At 37.0% G+C, this 21,717-nt stretch overlaps 2 protein-coding genes and 1 long non-coding RNA gene across 14 annotated transcripts in view; 1 reads left to right on the top strand and 2 right to left on the bottom strand.

Moving 5' to 3' along the window:
• LOC112558740 (harmonin-like) overlaps nucleotides 1-15,293 on the bottom strand; it is a 24,671-nt gene extending 9,378 nt beyond the window's left edge. Inside the window, exons 1-13 of one of the 10 annotated variants that reach the window (XM_025229373.1) lie at nucleotides 14,686-15,293; nucleotides 12,671-12,753; nucleotides 10,910-10,973; nucleotides 4,599-4,666; nucleotides 3,974-4,057; nucleotides 3,505-3,632; nucleotides 2,944-3,017; nucleotides 2,207-2,315; nucleotides 1,814-1,838; nucleotides 1,470-1,530; nucleotides 1,237-1,331; nucleotides 753-897; nucleotides 250-306 (exon numbers count right to left, since the gene is read on the bottom strand). In XM_025229373.1, the coding sequence (XP_025085158.1) occupies nucleotides 250-306; nucleotides 753-897; nucleotides 1,237-1,331; nucleotides 1,470-1,530; nucleotides 1,814-1,838; nucleotides 2,207-2,315; nucleotides 2,944-3,017; nucleotides 3,505-3,607 (669 nt within the window). In that variant the 5' untranslated portion in view covers nucleotides 3,608-3,632; nucleotides 3,974-4,057; nucleotides 4,599-4,666; ... (1 more) ...; nucleotides 12,671-12,753; nucleotides 14,686-15,293. The other 9 variants (XM_025229374.1, XM_025229375.1, XM_025229368.1 and 6 more) reach the window with 9 other exon arrangements.
• LOC112558746 lies at nucleotides 8,106-20,151 on the top strand. 3 transcript variants are annotated; one of them, XR_003098229.1, is made up of 6 exons: nucleotides 8,106-9,029; nucleotides 9,371-9,841; nucleotides 9,935-9,999; nucleotides 10,816-10,985; nucleotides 17,316-17,410; nucleotides 20,019-20,151. It is a non-coding gene; the product is annotated as an uncharacterized LOC112558746 (long non-coding RNA). The 3 variants fall into 3 exon arrangements; XR_003098228.1 differs by lacking the exons at nucleotides 17,316-17,410; nucleotides 20,019-20,151 and adding an exon at nucleotides 13,878-14,679 and having other exon boundaries at nucleotides 8,121-9,029; XR_003098227.1 differs by lacking the exons at nucleotides 17,316-17,410; nucleotides 20,019-20,151 and having other exon boundaries at nucleotides 8,135-9,029; nucleotides 10,816-11,664.
• LOC112558743 (radial spoke head 14 homolog) lies at nucleotides 15,634-21,698 on the bottom strand. The gene is made up of 10 exons (XM_025229381.1): nucleotides 21,486-21,698; nucleotides 20,303-20,408; nucleotides 20,049-20,135; nucleotides 19,660-19,794; nucleotides 19,444-19,520; nucleotides 18,580-18,728; nucleotides 17,869-17,985; nucleotides 17,502-17,613; nucleotides 16,700-16,762; nucleotides 15,634-16,257 (listed from the first exon to the last, which is right to left on the bottom strand). The coding sequence occupies exons 1-10, from the start codon at nucleotides 21,576-21,578 to the stop codon at nucleotides 16,174-16,176; spliced, it is 1,023 nt and encodes a 340-aa protein (XP_025085166.1). The 5' UTR covers nucleotides 21,579-21,698; the 3' UTR covers nucleotides 15,634-16,173.
• Nucleotides 21,699-21,717: the final 19 nt, after the last annotated feature.

The raw sequence follows: 21,717 nt of genomic DNA, 5'->3' as shown, positions 1-21,717 counted from the left end.
AGTCATGTTTCAATTAATTCATTCCAAAGACCTCTCATTCAAACCTCATAAGACTTAACACACATTTAACTTTATCCCAAGAAGTACCAGCGCCTTTCTGTATCATGAGAGTCTGAGATTCTGTCAGCTCTATTCTAGAGCCTAGTCAAATTGTTTAGAAAAAATTACCCTGTTCTTGTACCATTTTATTGGAGATAAAAACAACTCACTGACGCCACAATAACAGCAACATTAGACACTTATACTTACCACCTTCTTGCGGATGATAAGGTTCAGTTGTTTGCTGCTTTTCAGTACCATCACGGCCTATAAATATACACAATTTTGACAAATAATAACTGTCTCCCATGTGTCCAGTTTCCTGGACCAATGTGTCATGTTAGATAAGTAAATGCTGATTACATCAATGATTAAATGATCAATCATAACAATGATTAAAGAAAAGAAGTTACCAAACCTCCTTCACTTTCCGAGTTCAAAAACAGTTAATGTCAAAAAAATTTTTTCATGGTCTTATCCAAATACTGTATAAACAATCCAGTATTGTAGCAGATGGCAATGAACAAGATTTTACTGGGCCATAGGTATGCCCTTAATTTCAAGATTCATATGCTTAAGCTTTATAAGTTTATTTGTTAAATCCCCTCCAGCGTAGACTCATGTAAACATACACAGAATAACTTGCCCCCTTGGACACACTTTGGATGCTCCCTAGACAGTAAAAACCACATTAATTCTTTTGTCTTTTGTACCTCATTGTGACTGATGTTCAAGAAGTTTGTGTCATTGACCTCCACAATCTGATCTCCCACATCTAAACCTGCCTCGTGGGCCAAACTCCCTGGCCGTACCTTCTCCACAAAAATACCAGGAAAGTTTCGTGGGCCACTCAATATTCTGTACAAAGAAAAGACTTTGGTCAAAAAGAATTGTTGAAGAGTAGATAAAGTGCCTTAAAACACATTCCTTCACCATCTCTAGGTGAACAAAATAATAAAGTTACTAAGATGGGTTGCAGTATTTTGGCTCTATACATGTCCTTTGAAATTACTGAATTGCAAGCTGCTGTCAATGACAATACTACTGCGCCATTGTTGCACTTAACTTGCGCTTATGATCCACTCTACCACACTTTGAGAAAAGCAATTACCCTCTTGGAGAATGTTTTGGAAGACCAGTAAATTGTGACAAACCAGTTTTTAAAACTCACTAAGTAATAGTCAAATTACAACATACCCACATCCAATTGAGCTATACCCTGAGGCATCAACAAATATTTTCAGTTCCAGAGGTCTACCTTTTCTTCTAGTCGTGTTCTTCAACACTTCCTCCTAAAATCAAAACAATTATTTCGGCTTGTCCATTATGACAATGAAATAGCACTCATATAAGATAAATATTTTCTCAACAGCAGTTGTAAGAAAATCTCAATTTCGCAAAAGAAAACAAAGAAGAGAAATGTATCATACCAGTGGAGGTTTTGAATCCAGATCATCTGCATACCTCCATGTCACTGGGTCTGTAGCCTTTCTGTGGGGCCAGGAAACTCAGTGTAAAACCAAGCAAACATTAAGACAAAGAATCATATTGTTTTTCACCTCAGAACACAAACTTTAAAAAATATAAACTTATTATATGGCTGAATAAATTATTTTTTAGTACAATGACATTGCCCTTTCTCAACCACCATTATGCTACTTTTTTGCTGTAACATTCAATACCCTCATGCATTCAATACACCATCATTCATTAGTATCAATAACCTTTGAGCTGATCGTGAAGCTATTCAAGCAAAATGACAGTAAATACTCACTCTTTGATTGGAATCATCCCAATATCTGTAAACAGAGAAACTGTCATAACTACAAACTGCCAAGGAGATGAGTCAAGTTACTATATCTGAGACAGACTAAATTTTCTCATTAAGCTATCATTCCATTTCTAGCCAACAACTGAAACTACCATTGATACATTGATAAACTGATACTGATGAAAGAAATCAAATGCTTGTATACATTTCACAATACAAACAAATTCTCTAAAAGCCAGCACCTTTCGAATGAAATTAAAAAAAAGAAATTGCACAAAATAATCTGATAGCTGCTTAGAAAAACAATCCTGAAATAACAGGGAAAACACCGAAATTGCAAAACAAATGGTGAAACCATTCAGCTGGTACATGACACAAAGCAGATTAATTACTTACGTGTGACTTTGAGGACTATTTCTTCCCGTGACTTGATCAAGTTTAGGACATCTTCATGAATCGCCTCAGCAATAACAAATCCATTGACACGCACTAACTCATCCCCTGCCTAATACACAAAAACCTTTATGTACAGTTTGCAAGTATAATCAGAAACGTTATTACCTACTAAAGGCAACTGAATGCTTCATACTAACTAAAAAACACTTTAGGGGATTATATATTTTGTTGACATGCTTAATAATGCAGTCTATCCATATATTTAAATAAAGTAAATGTCCACTATCGTCAGAAGAACCAAGAACTTTCCTTGTCCAACATTTTCTGTACAGGATTAACAAGTGCACAAATGCTACAAAGAATGGACATTATTAAAAACTGAAACTGGCAAAAAGACTATAAAATGTAAGAAGCTTTCAGCCCCTTTCAAGTATGCATATATTCCACAACCCAAGAGAAAGAAATGTTAATTTCCAAAAAAGAAGCCATGCAAAATTTCCCAAATGAACTAAGCTCTGTTTTGCTCTCTTCAATGTTGCTCAGATGTGGCAAACAGGTCTCCGGCAACAGTGAATCCACATTTTAGACTTCATGCCAAACATACAATTAAAGGTAATCTTACAGCAAGGTCAGGTGGATGACAAACAGGTGAGAACTTCTGTGGATATTTCACATTCGAAAGAAATCCCATCAGTATTATAAAAACAAAATTTAAAGCTAAAGAAAAATATACTGACCCTTAACCCTCTTAATTCTGCCTGTGATCCAGCCTCTACCACCGACACAAACATCCCAACACCAAATTCAAACCCTGCACATAAAACAACATGTAAACATTCATAAGCATGGTTTTTTGGTTGCTTTTCATGATGTGTGGTCATATGTTCAGATATGTGTTTGTGCAAATGTATGTGTCATGTGCATATATATATACACATACACATGTGAATGCCTCATATCTCCATTGTCAGTAAACAGATGTGTAGATAAAAGTTGCAAAAATATAATTAGGTGACCAAAAAATGACAGGAGAAATTGCTTCACAGTTGAAAAGTAACAGTATTCTGAGTGCAGAGATTTATAAAGCAGCAGCAAAGATTTACATAATGGCTGTCTCCAAGCCTTCTATCATAAAAGGATTCAGGGAACGTGATATCTGTGAACAGATGGGTGGCTGTGAAGTAGTGTATATACTGATGTTATACATTCCCATTCCAGAGAAACATTTCTGCCACACACACACTTATATCAGTCTATTATTATAAAACACCTCTATTATCTTTTCTGTGTTATCTAACCTCCCCTGAGGGCAAAACCAATGCTTTGACCAGGCAAATGACGAAGTCGAATTGTTCGAAGTCTGACACCTGGTGCTGATGGGGCTCGGTAGCTGTATTCCATTTGATGTTGCAACAATACTAGTGGCCTACAAAATAAAACATATCAATTTTTTCCTCAGTCCACCAGAGTGAGGAACACCTTAACATGGTTAATAAAACATGGCACCAAAGTGAGAAATAATGGCCTTACCTGAATCAACACAAGAAAACTTCCTAAACTGATTTCCTGGTGTTGCAAGACACAATAAAATTTTTTTTACTTAGAATTATTGTTGATTCCTGGTATCTTCATAGAGCCTTATCCTGACTGTGCAAAATACAGTGTTCTCATTCCATGTGCTTACCTCTATGCATAACACACTTGTCCAGTTTATTTAGCTGTTAGCTTTAACCCACCCCAGTTTGGAGCTAAAACAAGTAAGCTGACCTGATGTATTCATACAGTTCCAGTTTTTCTGGCACATCCAACACTTGTCGCAAGTCAGACAGCAATCTATGTACATCCTGAGACCTGTGCAATACAGTGTAATTGCTAATAGAGAGAAAAATCAACTAAAGGCCTTAAATATAGTGAACAAACATTGCATTGTATGTACTTATACCTGAAGCAACAATTTAACATTACAGAATTCTTTCACCTGTAAGTTTTGCACTTCTCTCAGAAACCAGCCTGACACTTTACAAGCCATTGCAATTTTTATAATTGTTTTATGATTCTTTACACTTTAGTAATGTAAACAGACTCTCAAAACCTAGTGGGTGGAAGAGTAGCAAATGGTTCAACATATCTAGGGAACACCATGTTAAAGGTGAAGCTCAATCCACTCTGCCATCTTTACCTCCCCTGATAAATTGGGTAACCATTTCTACTCAACAGCTGAATCGGGGAGTGGGGAGAGCAGGGAGAAGTTCCAGTCACAATTCACAATTCCTTGAACAATTCACCTTTTGCTAAACAGTCAAGTGCACTAACCATTTAAGAGGCTATGAAGCCTTCCCAGTAATTTTAATCATCTAATAATCATTAATAACTGTCAATAAAGTGAACATACGACTGGTAACTGCTCAAGGCACCAAAAAGCTGTGCTCTGTAGCCATCATCTGGAATCAGGTCTTGAGCCTTTAGCACAGACAAAAAAAGAACATTTTCCTTACCTCTTTCAAAAAATTCAACTAAGAACTTATCAACTCCACTTTCCTCACTCACAAGATGATCTGAACTAGTTTCCAGACTGTAGCACCAGCTGTGAGCTCTTTATCCCACCACCCCTAAGGAGTGGCTGTTGTCTTAATGTTGAAGTACTTAATACATCAATTTCATGAGAAAGAAAAGCTTTGTGAACAAAATTAGTGTGTAAATATATGATTATGTAGGTTGTATATGTGTACATGTTTATGTAATTAGTGTGTATATGTGCATGTAAATGTGTATTGCATGTGTGTGTGTGTGGCTGTGTTCTTAGCTAGATTACACAAGCATCTGATCTGTTTCATGCATAAACATGCCTTTTCTGGCCATTCACTCTCTCAATCACACACGCACACTCCTCCTCTCCCACCATCCAATCATGGTTATATGAATACTAGCCCATCTGTGATTGTAACACAATGTTTTATAACACGTTTAAGGCAGCACTGTGCATCCTTTCTCAACGTACACTCACAGCAAATTTCTGTTGACTGGATTTATAACTTTTTTCTTATCAGAGAACTAGGAAGTGTCACGGCTGACACTAAGTATTTCAATTCAAAATGCTATGTGCCTGTAAGAGCACATAAACTTAGATGTCTATAAGACATACATTCAACAGCATTATGTTAATGAAAAGAGACTGCTTTGATTGACTATAATTCTTGTATCATAACAATTGCATACTATTACATCATGCATAGTCTGTCTGCTATCTGCACTTTGTCAGAAGCTAGGTGGCCAAGATGTCGCACTAAAGTGTGGCCTAAATCAACCGCAAAGGAAGCCACACCACCAACCAATAAATCAAACACTTGAGTGGTCTTCACCACATCTTAACCTACTTATCTATCAATATATGTCCAAGACCTTTCTATAAGAATGTGATTTTACAATTAATGCCGCTTTTTTGTATCTGATGGCATTCTGATGTCCACAGTTCAATGGCATTTTGATGTCTATGGCTGACATTTGAGCCCCAGATATAAGATCAAAGAAAAAAGTTATGATCGTGATTTATAAATGAATAAATGAATTTGCTTTATTCTAATGCCTGTAAATCTTAGTATTCTATGTCATATATAAAGTCCCAAATGATAGGTATTAAACAGATTACACTGAAGTTACAAACAGAACTGTGAGATCTTGAAATGATAGTTTTAGGTAATATCAGCATGATAGGATTCCTTAAGTTGGAAGGCTTTCTCTTAACGCGTTAAAGCTTAAATGTCACATTAAGATAACAAAAAATACTACGATCATTTATTGTCATGTTTAGTGTTTACCTAGCAATGAGGGGAGGGGGGAAGAAGATAACAAAATATGCCTACATTATGCCCATCCAAGGTAAAATGTTATCATAATGTATACAGCGTAATGTATACATTACCCTCTCAACTTAGAGTTTTGAAGTTTCAAGACCAGCCCAGTCTGTTAATTCTTACACGTACACCAGAAGAACAAGGAAATGTATGGGCATTCATGGTCTGAATTCCAGGAGGAATTAGAGAAACTGGGCTTTGATGTGGTGGAAATGGGCAAAGGCTTTTCAGGGTCATGTACACAGTACTTCTCATGTAAATGTGCTTTATCTTTAGAAGACAGCTGTGCTTTACATGCAGTGTAAGATGTTGAAAAAGTGCCAGAGGACTGAACTCATGAAACAGATAAGCCATTCTTACAAACTAAGTAAGCACACCTTGTATTCTTATGTCAGAATGAAAGCAAACTACAGCTGATTTTGCTATCCACCTTTCAAACTACTTATTAAACTACTGCTCTCCTTCGATCAGTCTGATGCTGTAGGCTGCTGGTACCTTATAGATGCTTTTACTGTCGTGCTAGTCTCACTGGGAACACAAGTATAAATCACAGGTAACATATTTTTGAATGACAATCTTCTTAAGATAACCACAGTCACGTATTTCTAGATCAATTTATGTCTCATTATTCTCAGCTTGGAAATAACCCATTTCCTACAGCTGACTCCCACATGTATCTGCATAAACTTAAATGACTTTCTCTTTCACACACACTCAAAAAAAAAAAGAGCAAGATAAGGAGAGGACACAAACATCAAACCATGCTGTCATATATTTTAGATGTATCACGCTGACATAATACCTTTTCCTCAAGATACACAGGTTTCTTCAATGTTTTCTTAGGTAACAGTCACCCATTCGTCGACACACCCAGATAGGCTACCGTAATCATGGCTATCAAAGCACAACTGTACACACTTTTACACACACCCATCGACATCGATCTAGCAAATGGTCAACATCAAATTCAACCACAGACACGAACACATAAGTTCTCTCTCTCTCTCACACACACACACCACTTCGAACACCTGGTGGTCCTACCTTAGCGAGGAACTGAGATCGCCGCGCCATGATGTATACACCGTTTGCTGTTGTCGGAAAAACAATAGTATTCGTCTGCACAGTATCTCATCACAGTGCCCGGCCCCACCCCTCTGTCCCCGACAACATCTGCAAAAACGACTGCAAAACGCCAGTCCACCACCACCACCGCTGATAACAAGAAGTCCCCGAGGCACAGCACAACACACAGCCCGAGACAAAGTGGCAGACGTCCCGAGAAAAGACAAAACCCGAGTCCAGCGGCTGCTGGTGGATCAGGGAGGGATTAAGGGGTCACCTGCCCTGCGCTAACCGCCGGCGTATTGATGGCTTTGGCCGTGCACGCGGCCGCCAAGCTTGCACGCACACACACACCTTTGCGGGGAAAAGGTAACTGCTGCGGCTTTATCTGATAACAAACCCCTTCTGGTCATAGCTGCACCCTGGTGTCCCCGACTCCGGCTGTTGGCGCAGCCTTCAACGAGATAAATCTTTTTACAGCCTGTTTCGAGTTCTTCCCTGGTCACACCGCGTTAGGGTCATACGGTTTGTAGGTAATAACTGTCAGGGGAGATAGAGAATCCCCGTGAGCTGAGTTCACCTGGTTTGTTAGTACTGTGTGGGGAGAGTCAATGTCTTATGTTTGCTTGATGCCATGGTAATTACTCTTCGGGAAGAGTCACAATGACTTAGGTTCCCTATGTTTGTTTGTAATTACCACACGGGAGGAGTCATGGTGATCGACAGGCTCATGTAGTTTGTTGGTAATTTGTGTGCGGGAAGAGTCACGTGACTCTACAGCTATTATAATGAGGTTTGCTGGAGGGGAAAGTGCAAAAGGAAAGTATCAGCGCGCGGCACTATACTTGGCCATCCTATAGCGTTGAGGGTAATTTTCTAAACCATTGACTCACGTTGTACGTCACTGCTACCGCATACCGTGTGACGCGCGTTCTGTACTTGCTTTGAAAGTTTAACACTCAGCGAGGTTGTGCGTCACATCTCTCGGCTAAAAGAGACCCATTCTCGCACAATAGCTGACAATAGTTACAATTTGTTGACTCCTCGTGGGATGTGTCGCCTGGTACATCACGAACTTGTATTACCTATATACACGGTAGCAGTGTGTGACGTCAATCATTTGTCGGCAGACCTCGTAATGTCGACCGTTACCATTTTAATACTGCATGCGTCTTTCTGGACATCATCGAAAGGACCGATGTCCTAGGTATCTACCTTTTGTGTAACATTAACCAATATATAGCGGAGGTCTAGGACACACACACAAAGTGCGCGTGAGCGAGAGCAGGAATTATTAAGCAGTTACCAATTTCGATTTTCCTCGTTCCTCTCAATATTTTTAAAATGCTTGATATGAAAGTAATATGTTATAAGTAACCAAACTGTAGATTAGAAACAACAAGTAGTTTCCCAAACATGTAGCGTTACATGGAAATCGGGCCCACATCCGATTTACTAACAGCCATCGACCATAACTGCAAAGAACCAACATATCTTCACCTGTCAAGACTACCACCTACGGCTGATTGACAAAAGTCAAGGTATTCATATTCTCTGGCGATAAAATATCTGAATACTAGATATAAAACAACTTGTTATCACACGAAGACGGCTCGGAAACTTAGAAGCCAAGCACATGGTCGTCGTTAACGCCCTGCTCTAGTCGGGTATATGCACTATATCTTGCAAGCTGTAAAGCACGCTACTCTTAATAAATAATCGACACAGGTTTTATCAGCAATGGGACAGGCAGGGGTGGTGGTGAAGCATACCAAGGCATTGTGCGCCTTGGGGTTGGGGTGGGAGGTTGAGCCCGGGCCCCCAAACGTGGCCTGGGAACACAACATTGATAGCGACTGGAGAGGCCGACAGGTGACAATGGCACGTCTCTTGTCTCCTGAATACAGGTAACAGCGATGCAGGATCGTTTAGAGCATTTTTTTTTAACGTAACCTGCATGTTTTAAAATAACAATACAAGAGGTGTACGTTAGGTGTCGGCGGTTTCACTTGTGAGGATTACGGAAGCGTAGAATACGTGTACAAAAACAAAACAAAAAACCACGACTGTGGAGTGTGTGTGCGTGTCGCGTGTACTGAGTGTACGTACACGAGTATGCGTGCGTGTGCTTGTGCGTGTGTCAGTGACAAAAAAAAAAAAAAAGAAAAAAAGAAAGTGACCATGTACAGCATGTCAGGGTATTTGGTTCAAATCCATTTTCCATGTACAATAATCTTGCTGTCTACAGCCACAGACAGATTGCTTTGTGGTTCCTGGCTGACCTCAGGCGGTGGCCATATTTACTTGCATTTCGAACCTCCTGCAGTCATCGCATGCTTGTCCTGACAGCGAGAAACGACGGGGCATCGATGGCTGAGGAAGGGTGTGGGATGGTGGTTGACAGAGGAGAGTGCACCGACGTCTCTTCCTATCTCCTTACGATGACAACATTTGGCGGTCTGCAAGCTAGTCTACGGCGACTGTCCTCTCCACGGCTTCCTCCTTCTCTTTAGGGCAGCACAGAACGCCGCCTCTGTGGGATGACGGGAAACTGCAACGAAAGCCGAGTCTGGCAGACGACAAGCGGTATCTTGACCTCCAACGTAGACGACATGAGACGATGAGATTTGGGACAACGTCTCCTGGTGCACGTTCTCCTCTGGGTGACGTCAAGGTCCGGTGATGCTGTGACGTCACGTTCTTCTATTCGTCCTGACGAGTAAGTTTTGTGTTGTCTTCATTTCCATCAGACCCCACACCTCCACGCTCTTGACTGGATCACTTCTTACACATCTCTCCGATTTATTTTCAGTGAAGAGGGTTCCCAGACGAATTACTAGGTTATGCTTCTGTGAAGTTGGGGGAAATCAATGACAGGTATGAAAAGCTTTTTTTAAACTTTAGAAGGACAAGAAACTCTCATTTTGGCTCTTAATCTGATTCTTCTAAAGAACTGTTTTCTTTACATGCATGAAATATGGTGGAATGATATATATATATGATAATGTGTGCATGCAGATGTTTTGGGTTTGATGGGTTCATGCATGCATACTGAAGATAAATATCATGCTGTTGCTATCATGTATAGCAGGGGTGGGGAACGTCCAGGCTGTGAAACTATTTGGTCTGGCCCTGCCAAGGTAACCACAGTGGGGACTTGAAATTCTGTAAATCTAGGAGATATTTTCATAGCAACATAATTTATATTAATAAAATCATAATAATAACAATTTACATTTTGAAATAATGAAATAAGCCAATATTGTGCTGAAGACACAGTTTCGGCCATCACTTTAGGAGCAAGTTATATAAATATTTTACTAAATATAGAAGGCTGATTTTTAAGTTGATAATTGTGGATGGCCTGCAAATGATGTTATAAATATCCAAAAGTTGCCTGCCCCCTGTGTAGTATGATTACACACTACTGTTTTGTCAAGACAGTTGTAAGCACTGCCACCACCCTTTCCTCCAGGTCCCATTGTTGACGAAGGCTATTTCTACTATTTATCGGAAGCTGTGCTTTACACTTAAAAAAAAAAATGTTAAAATGTAACTGCTGCATGTATCACACATCTCTTACTTATTCTCTCCTCCATTTCGTTCTGTGAATTATCAAAATAATATTAAAAAAACCTCAAACCTTTGTGCCTTGATCCCCATGTTTGTCTCTGCTTTTCTTCTTTTATCTAGTGGCCTGTCTCTGGCAGCTGTACTAACAACTAACTGAAACTCCTTACATAAACACATCTTTTTAAGCTTGGACATCTCTACATAGAAGACTCACATCTGGCGGTCACCGTGCTCTCAATACAAACTGGGAGAAAGACTGGGTCTTCAGGAATGATGCCCTGAACACAAAGGTATTTTAAAAGCAATTTTTCTTCTATTGCTAAAGAGATTTTCATTTGATTTCACTCTAAAACTTTTTCTGCATTCTATAATATTCGTACATTCATTTGCCCTTCCATATATCTTATATAGCACATTTATGAGCTGGGTATAAAATCACAGGAAATTTTCTATTAAATAGCACTAAGTTACTTTCTAATGATGAAAGTAGCAGTGCATTATTGAAACATGTGACCACTCAACCTCTTCATTAATACTGTAAGGTAAACAAAAATAAATTGCTTTATGGTATTTTCAAAAATACTAAAGAAATACATTATATAAAAAAAAATAATGGTAATAAATTGTTATCACTGTGTGTGCATTTGTGTGGATGTGAGAGAGAGAGCAAGCGAGCATGCATACAATATCTGCATTACACAGAAAAAGATCAAATGAAGAACAGTTAGGGAATAGAGTAATTGTTAGTTATGAGATAAAACACAGAAATATGAAATCGTCTTGAAATGTGACAAAGTTACTGCATTCTTTTTATAAAAAAAAAAATGGTACATAACCCATGCATTACTGCAACGTGTATTGTTACTTCCCTTGTTCCTTTGCCACTTATCATGCATCTAAGAATATTGAGTAGATGGACATGCACGTAGTATATCCCTTTCATTCCTTCATGTGTGTGTGTATCGTATACTTTCTGTGAATGTAAAAATCCAGTCACAAGTCAGAAACCGTAACCAGGATGATAACATATACCCATGCATTTCCGAAAAAACGTCCAGTTCATCATCAATGTTATATTACGCATTAGCAGCAGTCATAAACCATTCCAGAATGCACTTATAGATGTGTGCTACAAATCAAAAAGTTTCAAAATATATATAGCAAGGTGGATAAGAAATGAGATCCCATGATTAAAAGTATGTCAAGTCATTAATATAAATATCCACCCAAGGACTATTCTGCATTTCCTCTAAGTCTTGAATATTTTTATAAAAACTATTAATCTCTCAATGCATGCCCTAACAAATATAATAATCATATAGCATGGGAAAATGATGACTTTGTAAATGATAGCTATTGGAAGTGTTAAGAAGTAACTGAAAGTGTTATGCTTCAAGAAATACATGCAGACAGGAAATAAGCAATGAGTGTTACTACTAGTAACATTCTGTCACTAATATACTGTTAGCGTGCAGAAGATAAACCTTTTGTCAGCTGCTATTCCTTGACTGATTACTAATTACTGGAGTAAGAGACACCTATTTAGTAAGCTATACATTCAAGTTAAATGGTGATGACAGTAAATGGTTAGTAGTTTTACTACAGCCTACACAAGATATCTACATATATAATGGTATTTATAATGAACATGTCATGATTTCTTTGGTTATTTTTTTTAGAAAGGTGTAGACAAGAACTGCACTTGTATTAACACCAGATGAAAAATCCATTAAACCCAAGAAAATACAGTTAATTGATAGGAATCTACACACACACACACACACAAAAATCAGTTTTTAAAGGCCTTCCACTAATCATTTTCTGCTCCACCTCAAAGGTGACAGGACCCAGCGTCACCATATGCATCTAAAATATTAGATGATGCCAAGCATGTTAGCTGTTTAGTAGTTCCATGCTTTGTTAATGTGATTAAGAGCTGTGCTGAAACTAACAAAAATTTTCAAAATGACCTCACTGTCTGTGTACAGCACCTCTTTCCATGCTTTTCTACCTCACACACATGAGTGTGAAGCTGCTAGAACATGGTTCAGATTATAACTGAAAAAATAGAAACTCCTGATGTCAAACAAGAAATGAACTAAACATAAATTTACTAAAAATGGCAAAGGAAAATCAGCATTAAGATACACCATTTTTTCAAATGCACACATTTATAAACTTACATGAGTTCATAACCTTATATGATACATATTTCGCATCAAGAGCAATCTATTTGTTCACCAGAGAGACCAGAAAAAATTTTTAAATAATCATAATTTCTCTTTTGCTCACTTTCACATACACATACCCATCCTTTACAGTCTATACAAATATATAATAATTTTATTTAATCCTATCAACTAAAGTAGGGTTTATTCTGTTACATCCTCACATTCACACTACAAAGCCTGTGTATGTCTACTCTCTTCTCCAACACACACACCCCTCTCTCTTACACACATGCTTGTGCACGCATCCCCCTTCCCAAAGAGGTACACATATTTTTGCAAACAGAGTGAAACTTAAGGTAACCCCTTCCACCCACCAGAAACTTAGACCTCAAGTAAATGGTTTTACTACTTGTGCACAAATTTGATGGCTGTTAAACAGTGCACACAATTTCACTACTAGTTAGCTGACTAACCCTGACCTAATATTGTATGATGAAAATCTTTAAAAGTAACTTGTAGAAATTCATCAAGCAATGTAATCAAGATAGCAGCATTCAGAAATGTACACAGTATTTTTTTTTCAAAACAGGTACACATTCATGTAAATGTAATCAATGTGTGAGTGAGAGAGAGAGATGTACACATATATACATGTGCAAGAGAAGATAGTGTACTAAGTGTTTGTGTGTGTGAGAGAGAGAGACATGGATGTATACATATATAAATGTGTAAGAGAAGAAAATATGAAGAGTGTGTAGCTCATTATTTATTTATTATATTCATATATTTATTTACCAAGGACTGAAACTAAACAAGGCATACAAAGGGGAGCGACTGCAGTTAAATGACATGTCACACACACATGCATATATGTGAATGAGTAGTTGCTTCCTTCATCTGTAAACTGAAAGCATTTCTATGTAAGCATTACTGAAGTGCATGTACTATTTTATAGGATAGAATGTCAACCTGTCCAGTTATTGATTTGTCATAATCTGTTTCTATGTCCAGAACAATAGTATGACTGCAAAAGAGAAACCCAAAGCCAAAATGTGGCAGAAGTGGTTAGACCAGTTTTTGGTGTAGACACAATGGCTAGGCAAACATGCTACCTGCGATAACGGACTGCACCACCCAAAACATAAGTGTTTAAGGTCCAAGAAGACTGTTATCCCAGAAAAAGGTCACTAATAAGTTTAACGTATCGTAAAAAAATATGAAAAATATGTTTGTGAATTTTCTCAAAAATACAATCGTATAATAGAATATTTTTGTGGTATCAAGTGAATCTTGTCTCCCGTTTTACAGTGGGTGGTCAGAGGTTTGAACTTCGTGTTTACAAGCCTTGAACGCTTTAGTTGGTTACTTGCACGTTTCGACGCAAATAAGAATTAAAGTTATGAAATTCTCAAACAAAAATTAAAATATATACCATTACTTTTAATAAGCATGACCATGAATTTTTATTTTTGTACACCACAGTCTTGATTTGTTAATAGCTCTGGAATCTTTCTCCAACCGACCAACCGTTCCTGCCCATCGACTTCATGGTGACTTTATATATATATAAATCCAAAAACACTTTGAAAGAATTTTTTCACACTTGCAGATTTATTTAGTTTATGATAGTACTGTTTCAGTTTAGACATAAAAGTATGTTCACAGAGTTCACAGAATACGTCTCAACGTATTAATATCAGTGAAGTTTTATTACAACTGCAAGGCATTAATAAAATTGTCCTATGTTTAAAATATCATACACCTTTGAGACTGTTGTAATTTTGTGACAGTTTGTTAAAGATGTAGTAAGGTTACCTACCATTAAATGAAAATACCTGGCAAATTTTCTCTCCATTGTGAAATATTCCTTTGACGGGACACCACTTTCACACGACCAGGTTGCCAAAAGCATCATTTCAAGGGAAATAACTCTTGTCCCTTGCGCATCATGGGACAGAACTGCTCAGTTTAGCAGACGAACTTTTCATGAAGGGTCAAATCCAGCTATAAAATCATAATATACTACTAGTACAAACTTTTTATCAGTTTAACTTACCTTTGTTCTTATCAAAGAGTAAACATCTTAATTTTCTAAAGACATAGTTACTAAGTTAGAAAATGTATATGTACATACATTCACATCTCCTTCTTCACAATTCTCATTAACTTTCAATCACTTTCTTGTAGACACTCATGCACATAAACATATTGCATGTTTTATTTTTCTGTTGTTGATGAGAATGGGGTAACGTTATCTCTCTGAATGTAATTCTTTATAGATGTTTGAATGACTTGTTGCTTCAACGATAAACCATTTATAAAATTTACCTTTAGTGCAACTACAATTTTCCAGATATTTTAACTCTACAAGAAGTTTTATTACAGTGTTTATTTATCAATTTCTCAGATTATTAAAAACACAGTTTTGCGCTTTGTGTCAAAAGCAGTTTACATTTGCATGTTGCACGGTGTTTTTTATGGCTCGATCTGTGTTCAGAAATTCAGTAGGTTAAAGTGTTTCATTCATTAAAGAACACACACACATCTTGTGAAGGTACTGCCTGTTTTATGAGGCAGATATAAAGTTTAATGAGAACAGTATCCAAGAGTAACTCCCCAGAGAACTATAAATTTCATTGCAAGACTTTTGTTTGCCTTTACAATTTGATGCAATAGAAATATGTTCTGAAGTTCAGCATTTTTAAATTTACAATATAATTCTATAGTAAAAAAATCTTGTTCAAGGCATCAGCAACAAGAGACAAAGTTTATCTTTGAAACATATTTTATTTCATACATTTATTTATATATTTACAAGTCTGTGCTTCAGCTGAAAGGCTTAAAATCTAGTCATTTTGGGGTTGAAATGCTCAGAAAATGATGTCCAGTTTATTTAAAAAGCCACTCATCGTCATCTGTTCATTGACCAGTATCCCAGAAGAATGGACATGCTACAGCGTGACCAATGCCCTTGACATTCATAGGACCACAGATTCTCTCCCTTTACTTGTGTACAGTGTTGCCACAACGTGAACTGATTTCTCACTACTTTTTTAATTCTCCTATATGGGTATTTTACTATTTAATTTAGCCCTAGCAGCTGGAGTTTAACATATGGCTCTTGCTTCTTTGGCATACCTTCCACAGGTTGTTCAGTTAATGATACCTGTTTTGCAACCTTTCACATCCACGTTCAAAGAATGTTTGTCAATAGAGAACTTCATCTTAGAATTGTTTGTCATATTTGTTCAAAGGGAAATGTAAAATTTCTGTATGAAGGGGAATGTCAACAACAGCTGTATTGATTTCAGGGTTTCCAAGTTATGACTTCTACTGCTCTTTTTGCAGCCTTGCAGACTGCTGGGATGGGGTCAAGAGTTCTTGCCTGAATCTGTTGAAATAATCAGCAAAATATAAATTGTGATGCATATAAACAATTACACAATCTTTTCACAAAATGGCAGAAACTGAAAAATATAAATAAGAATATGTTTAGGCAATGTGTATGCCTATATGTGCATGCATGTATATTCTTGCAGAATTAGTCTTATTTTCACATAATACTTCTTTCTCTTCTTTTTCTTCTACTTTTTTATTTCCTAGACTTTCTTTGGGAACAAACCACCCACAAAAGCTCTACATTCATCACTATCCTTTGCTTTTCTTTCTATCTGACTTGAGATGTAACCCTTATTTTTCTTGTCATTAAAGAAAAGGTTTAGAATCCACCTTGAGTAAACATCGAAGGAAGTCCATTTGTAGCAAGTCAATGGGTGATAAGTTACAGCTGGAAATTTTTTTGTAAAGTCTCTTTGAGAAACAACTAAACTCACTAGTTCTACTTGATTGAGCAGTGTTTTACGGCCTTCTGGAGCCTCGGACAAACAGGTCAAAGCCTGCAACAGTATCAAGATCCCAGTTGTAATGCACAGTGTAATGTCTCATTGATGGAATACACAACAATATAGACTGTGTTTATAATAAAACAACAAAAGTATTTTTCATTCCAGCACTGAAAGCTTGATATTTTTTATGAAGTTTTTCTTTTTCTAAAGCCCATCCAAACAATACAGACACAGAACACAGCTATGTACTACACATGCAGATTCACATATTCATGCTACAGATTTTCTGCAGCAGCTATGGATTTAGATGCCTGGCTATAAAAATATGTATTTTTAAAAAAAACCTACAGGTTTTTGTTTTTAAAAAATAATTATTTGAGGGATGCTTTTTTCCCTTGAGTTTGATTCAATTAAAGCTGCCACTATGCATTAAAAATACAAATATGCATTGTGGCAGCTGATGTCTATCAAACATGAAAATTTGATATAAATATTTCAGTTTCTGTCTGAAGAGTTCTTCCAATTTAATATTTGCATAAAGCAGTTTAATATTAATGGTAACAGTGATTGATAGAAAAAAGTTTTTTTTTTTTTTGCTACAAAGGGTCAGATGTTCTGGAAAATTGGTACTTTGATTGGGAATGCTATGGATTAGGAATTTGGCAGTAGTCAAGTCTGTACATATGTGCAAGTACAAAGGTATGTAGCTCTGTGCACACATGCATACAAATACATGCATGCATATGCACATGCACACACACACAAAAGATTTAGTTTTAACAAGGCTGACCTTCAAGGCATTTATCCTGACCTCACTTTTGTCATCATCCACTAGAGAAACTAAAGGCTCAATCGCCCCAGCATTGATAGCAGTGTATTTTCCCTTGGTTGTGATTGTGATCCTGTAACAAAAACTGCAGTTTTGAAAAGACCAAGCTTCAATGGATTGCTCTTCAAGTTCATTCCCTTCTCTATGATGAAGAAAGGAACTTATACTGCCGAGAGCAACAATGCTAAAATGAGTAGATCGAATGAAACACCAATTTCTACAAAACAGACCTATTTACTATTACTCAAACATTTGCATATTTTCTAAAGTAGCAAACATGAACCAGAAAAAAAAATAAAGAAGGAAACGTGAAAGCTCCAAGCCATACATCATAATTGCTCCTGCAGCATTGGCCCTAACATCTGCTGATGGATCTCTCAGTAAATCAATTAGAGCTGGCACGGTGTTGCACTCCACAGCTTTATTTTTGCCATCGAGAGGTGCACTGCATGGTAACAAAAATGTATTACTAATAAAGTGAAAGACCTTATATGTAAACAGATTAACAGAACATAAACTAATTAAATATAAATTGTGTGTGTGAAAGCTCACGCATGCATGCATGTACTCTTCTGTGCGTGTGCATACATGTGTGTGAGTGAGTGAGAGAAAAAGTGTGTGAAATATGTGCACATACATATACTCTTTTGGGGGTAGGGGTGTGTGTACATGCATGGGCACATAAATATTTGTGTTGTAAAATGAAGCACATACATGATTCTAGTATCTAAGAAAATTAGGTTCTCCTGTAAATAAGAGCTCAAACAATCACTACCATCCAAAGGATTTCTATTTATTTTGAACACAAAACTTTTTAAACATTTTTTTTAAAGTCTTAATAATACAGTACCAACATCTCATATAGATATCTTGGGGTCAGACCATGAAGGCAACATCAGCACAAAGAGTTGTAGTCAAGGTGTGCCTTAATTTGTCAAATGCTCTTTGCTTCCCCATTCTCAATATTACAGAGGTGAAAGATAAGATAATCCACATTCCATATGATGATAACATTATTTCTACTGCAAGTAACAGTTACCTGAGGTGCATAATATCTCCAGCTGCCTTGGCACGAATAGTAGGAAGCCGATGGGTCAGAAGGGAAGTGAATATTTCCATTGCTCCTGCATCAAGAGCATACTGGGTGTTTACCAGCAGGCAGAAGTGCATTGTGTCCAAAATAATTTCCTGTAAGCACCAAGTTTAAAGTTTCAGTAAACAGTCAAATATCTGGTCAATAGCAAGAATATTTATTTATAAAGCAGATCTTTCCCCCAAGAGTGGAAATCCCATACTAGAGTCCTCACACTTTCAAACATGGTACCCTTGTTTATGACAATTTTCTTGCCTTTTGTGCTTACTCTTTTGTAACAAAACAATTCCAATGATCATATGAATAATTGATAATGTTAAAATTACTCTCAAATATGTTTGGTCTGAGTAAAAAGGACAATGCTTTGGAAGACAATAGAGCTGTTTCAAAGAAATTTTTTAAAAAAGTACATTTTAAGTTCACTTAATTCTTTATTTTTGAACAGCTTTAGATAACAGTAGATCCATGATCAGATCTACTCAGTGTTTGCTCTTTATTTGTCTGTTATTCTCAGTATGATCTACACTCATTACCCAAAGCCCAATGCTGTAAAAGATTCCAATAACAATAAACAAGGAATGCTGGATATTAGCAACTATATATGTAATTATATCTATGTCTAAATCTATCTTTATATGTGTGTGTGTGCGCACGTGCGCATGAGCACACTTAGTTTTTATGTCCAGCTGCATGCAATAAAACATCCAGCTCCATACAATAAAACACTACAATCAGATGATGTACATTTTTGAAGAAAAAAAAAGTGGGAAACAAGAAGAAATCATCAAAATCTGTTTTTAAATAGCTCACCTTGAGTTCATCAACCTCCGTTTTAAGTTTCTTAACCAGAATTGGCACCAGGTTAGCCTCAACTATGCCCTCTGCTCCTACAACCAGTTCCAAAAATGTATGCATACGTTAGGTTTGGTCTCCACTTTTTTGGCAAAAATATGTAGTAGAGAAAATGTTTGTAAACCATACACACATACATGACTTTTTATTTAGGTCTTTGCAACAAGTATTTACCTGGAAAGGTTTCAGATATCATTTCAATAGCCAAATGAGCATTCTTGCGAGCAATCTCCTCCCTATCATTGAACAGTTGGGACACTGGCTCGATAATGTTATGCTCAAGAAAAGCATCACGTCCTACCGCATGACCTGCAAGATGCACATACAACTAAAAGTTTTTCCTTGCCAAACTTCTAAAATAAAAATTCAGGCTTCTTAGATTCACTTTAATTCAGTGTGTGTACAAAAGTGTTTATATATGTGTATGTGTGTGGACTGGGGGTTTGGGGCAGCAGTGGTATAATAATGTATGTCCAAAATTATTATATTTCTTTCAAAAATGTCTTTTACACCTATCATGTATTCTGTTTCAGCATCTTATAAATGTTCTGAGACAAGAATACCTGCTATGACATAGAGACATTCCGTTGATTTCTGGCGCACTGTCAAGTCTGGATCAGATAAAAGGTTCTTCAAACTGGAAGGAATACCTAAGACATAAAGCACCCAAAATATATCACGAATAAAAAAGACCAACAATTAAATATACTCTGTTCTATGCCCAAATCCTTCTATTATTCCAACAGCAAAAAATGCATGAACTTATAAATAAGTAGGTGAGAAAATCATTATAAAAATTACACTTTCATCTACCTACCAACTCTCAAAGCTTCAGCAATGTGTTCTGGATCATGCAGATAGTCGCAAAGAGACATAACTGCCCTTTGACGCACCAGCAAAGTTTCATCATTTAACTCTCTGTTCTGCAATGTGCACAAGATATATCCTTTAATAACCTCAAGATATTATTTTCTATGGTTGATTTCTATATCTGTATTTGCATTATCTTGAATGTATTTGCTGAATTTTAAAAAGTGTGGGATAATCATAGTCATGTTAACAACAATAGTGTCTGTATTACAATGCTCTGCTCCCTTTAAAAAAGTTAGATACAAATGAAAAAGTTGAAAAAAATGCAGATATAGATAAAACGTTTACAAATACATATAAAATTATACTAGCATACAGATCTAATCAAACTATGACATCTCAAAAGCCCTGCATATAAATGATGTACAAAATAGAACCATGTACATAAAGTGTGTCATCATATCATTGCGTTTTAGCACAATGGCACGATCTTTCAGTCAAAAAGCAAGTTAGTAAAGATAAGCTATACGTTGTACATATATCCATGGAATTTGTATTTCATCACTCGATCAGCAGGCATGTGCATTCCAAACTGTTGATCGAGGTATTGAAAGCAAACAAGCATTGACCAGCACTTAAGTTGAAAAAAGATGTGACTGAATTCTGGCAATATTATAGAGAGAACAACTGATGGAACTGATCTGTTAACACGCAGATCTACCGATCCAAATAGACACCCTGGTATTTAACTGAGATCAGGTTTGAAGGCTATGGTCTGTCACCTCAAATGTCTACAAGTTTTCTTCCAAGTAAAGATGAGCCATCCGGTGTATGTTAAGTCTTAATTTGTATTATTCAGTTTTAATTACAGTTCATCCATCACAGAAAATACAATCTAAACACCATTCTTTGCATGTACACTTTGTGTCTATGGTAAAACCAGGCATGGACGTCAGGCAGGGACTAAGCATACAATGTGAACAGGCCCAAGTATAGAACTTAGCTGACGTGATATAATGATTTTATTAACAGGTTAATCACGAATCCAAACAACCCTCGTATGCACCATGTACATCTGGAATTTTGTCACGATAAATGATGACAATCACGCACGCATGTTAATTTATTTGTTATCATTATTAAATATACGAATCCTTGTGTAGTGAAGATAGAACAGTAAAGGCACGTACAAGTCTAGGAAGAGCACGGTCACCGTATGCTAGAGGTCTCCGAGTAACATCAATAAGCGGCGGATATTTCGCCGATATACGAGTATGAGCCATCACTTTGCTTGAACTCTCGGCACACACAGTTCCCTCCCTGTACAGCGTGCTGTCGTCATAGAAACAGTGCGCATGCTCATCAATATGTAGGGCACCAATTAAGTAGTTTCGAACACAGAGATTTTTGCTATAATTAAAT

The sequence above is a fragment of the Pomacea canaliculata genome, linkage group LG3, assembly GCF_003073045.1.
Source record: "Pomacea canaliculata isolate SZHN2017 linkage group LG3, ASM307304v1, whole genome shotgun sequence".
Taxonomy (NCBI): domain Eukaryota; kingdom Metazoa; phylum Mollusca; class Gastropoda; order Architaenioglossa; family Ampullariidae; genus Pomacea; species Pomacea canaliculata.
This window is presented reverse-complemented; position numbering and strand designations above follow the sequence as displayed.

Excerpts from the sequence above, each read along its gene's own strand:
- LOC112558743 (XM_025229381.1), bottom strand. The coding sequence starts at position 21,578 with ATGGCTCATACTCGTATATCGGCGAAATATCCGCCGCTTATTGATGTT. Across the intron at positions 20,136-20,302 it reads TGCTGAAGCTTTGAGAGTTG|GTATTCCTTCCAGTTTGAAG; the intron begins GTAGGTAGATGA and ends TTTATGTCTTAG. Across the intron at positions 19,521-19,659 it reads GATATCTGAAACCTTTCCAG|GAGCAGAGGGCATAGTTGAG; the intron begins GTAAATACTTGT and ends AACTGGTTGTAG.